The 2,849-nt window shown below is 39.2% G+C and overlaps 1 protein-coding gene across 1 annotated transcript; it reads left to right on the top strand.

Annotated features, from left to right (window-relative positions):
* Positions 1 to 436: 436 nt before the first annotated feature.
* Positions 437 to 787, top strand: LOC101585322 (60S ribosomal protein L29-like). The gene has a single exon (XM_004647294.1). It carries the CDS (start codon positions 437 to 439, stop codon positions 785 to 787), a length of 351 nt encoding a protein of 116 aa, XP_004647351.1.
* The last annotated feature ends 2,062 nt before the right edge of the window (positions 788 to 2,849 follow it).

The following is a 2,849-nucleotide window of genomic DNA, read 5'->3' on the forward strand; positions in this document are numbered from 1 at the left end:
AAATACTGGTTTTTCCACAGGCTGAAGGCTAAAATTAGACTCATGTTTGTCACCATGCACTAAACTACAGTCAAAACTGATCAAAATTTAAATATTAAAACAGAAACACTAAATCTTCTCAAGGAAAATGTAAGTAGAAATCTTAAGACATAGGGGTAAGTAGAGAGTTCATAAACAAAAACCAAACTGCATGAGAAATACTGCAAAAAAATTACCAACCGGGATCTCATCTTTTTGAAGTTTCTTCTCAAAAATGAAACTCCAACAGAGTGCAAAGGAAACCCACTAAATGGGAAAAAATTATAGCCAACTGTCCATTCAACAAGAGCCTTCTACCTAGAACATATAAAGAATTTTTAAAAATCAGATCCCCCAAATTCAAAGACCCAATCAAAAACTGGCCATAGGAGATGAATACACACTTTTCCTTAGGAACATGCATTTTGCCAAGAAGCACAATAAGAAGGGCTTCCAGAAGATGCAAGCAAACAATGCCAAGGTCATGAATGCATGCACCAAGGCTATCAAGGCCTTTGTCAAGCCCAAGGAGGTCAAGCTTAAAATCACCCCAAAGGTAGTAAACTACAAGCTCACTCGACTTGCTTACATTGCCCACCCCAAGTTGGGGAAGCATATCTGTGACTGCATTGCCAACTGTTGCAGGTCTTGCCAGCCAAAGGCCCAGGCTCCAGCCAAGGCTCAGTCTCCAGCTTCTGATCCAGCAAAGGCCCAGGCTCCAGTTTCTGCTCCAGCCAGGAGCCAGTCTTCAGCTTCTGCTCCAGTCTAGGGTCCCAAAAGTGCCCAAGCCCCTATAAAGGCTCCACAGTAAAAGCCTCTTATCTGCTGATGTAAAACCAGAACTGGTGTGACCCCTGGGGTGCCATCTGTAAGGCGGTAGTGTCCTCGTGTGCTCTTTGTACAAATAAACCTGAGGCAGGATTTTTAAAAAAGGGAAGAAAATGTAAATCAAAACTATAATGAAATATCACCTGGCTGTAATAAGAAGGGGGTATTATCAAAAAGACAAAAGATAACAATTGCTGGTGAGATTGTAGAGGAAAAAAGAACTCTTTCACAGTTTTGGTGAAAGTGTCAATTAATTGCATCTTTCTGTAAAATAATATAGAATTTCTCAAACATTAAAAGTAGAATTATCATACAATTTAGCAAATCCAAGTCTTGGTATACATCCAAAGGAAATTAATGACCATGTACAGAAGGCATCTATATCTCCATGTTTATTACAGCACTGTTAAAAATAGCCAAAAAATGGAGACGAACCTATGTGTCCACAACTTGACGAATGAATAAAGAAAATATGCCTATACATAATGCATTACTAATCAGTCATAAAAAGGATGAAAGCCTGTCCTATGTAACATGAATAAAACTAGAGGGCATGGTAGGTAAAATAAACCAGGCACAGAAGTATAGGCTGCATGATCTCCCTCATATGTGGAACCTAAAAAACTCCTCATGGAAGCTGAGACTAGAGTGGCAGTTACTAGAGGTGAAGGATAATAAGGGATGGAGTGTGGGTCAGTGTGTCCTAAGTTACAGACACATAAAAGCAAGGAGATCTGGGGTTCTGCAACACAGTATTATGACTAAATTATAAATGACAATGATGTATTGTGCATTTTAAAAGGCTAGAAGGATGATTTTGAAAGTTTCACTACAAAGAATGATACTACACTGTAGGAGACATAGCTCAGTGGCAGAGTGCCTGCCTGGCATGTGGGAGTGCAATTCTTGGTATTAAAATAAATAAATAATTAATTGCCTGGCAAATGCAAGATCCTGAGCTTGATCCCCAGTACAAAAAATAAATAAATAAAATAAAAAATAAAAAGTAGAACAAATGATACCACAACCTGCACAGCCAGTGGAGTCCTGATAGGGGATGACAGGAGACTACCAGCCAATAAGACACATTAAAAAAAGCTGGGCCTGGTTGGGACCTGACCTCTTTGCTGGACAGAGGCAGTGACAACCCAGCATGTCTTTCTTATACACAGTAAAAACGGGGAAGTACACAATGGGGACTTTGCAAAAATGCAAGGTCTCAGTGTTTCATTGAGAACACTGTAAGCAAAACTTTCTCAGAGCTCTCTGGCTGTAGTTAACAGGGAGGAACACCAAGGTTGGACTCTTGCAGGACAGGCTTTGCTCTAGTCCCATAGCTTGTCCTCCTGCTCACTCTGGCACTTTGTGATTTGGGGGCTGGCCCTGTTCTAGCCTCGAAGGTGTGGTTGATCTCCAGCTCTGCCACTCCCCACAGAATGATAAATGTTTAAGGAAGTAAATATGTTTAGCTTGACGTAAACATTCTGTAATGTGTACATGTATTGGACCCATTAATATGTACATTTTATATTTGCCCTAGTCAATTAAAGCAAAAATAAAGTCTAACGACGATAGTATTTTTCAATAACAAAAGTATGAAAGTATTTATAAAATGTAATTTCACTAAATATGGTTTTGGTTTTACAAACGGAGCAATCACAGAAGCCTGAACTTTTAAGTAGTGACTCAAGTGACCTCTATGGAAATGGCAAAAATTAGAACACATGACAGAATGCCCAACAACAACAACAAAAAAAAAAACTTCTGGGCATACAAGTGCTTTGATGCTAAATTTTAATATGGAAATACAATATTATACAAACTTTCATTTCTTCTTTACTTGTTGGTTCACTATTCTTTTTGTGATTTTTGTTCTATGAGATGATTCAGTCTTTGTTTCAAGAAACACTGGTGGGGCTGGAGAGATGGCTCAGTGGTCTAAAGCACCTACTTAGAACAAGCTTAGCAAAAGCATCAGGGACCGCGGTTCAATCCCCCAGCAC

Source organism: Octodon degus, unplaced genomic scaffold (genome assembly GCF_000260255.1).
Source record: "Octodon degus isolate 3935 unplaced genomic scaffold, OctDeg1.0 scaffold00298, whole genome shotgun sequence".
Lineage (NCBI taxonomy): Eukaryota > Metazoa > Chordata > Mammalia > Rodentia > Octodontidae > Octodon > Octodon degus.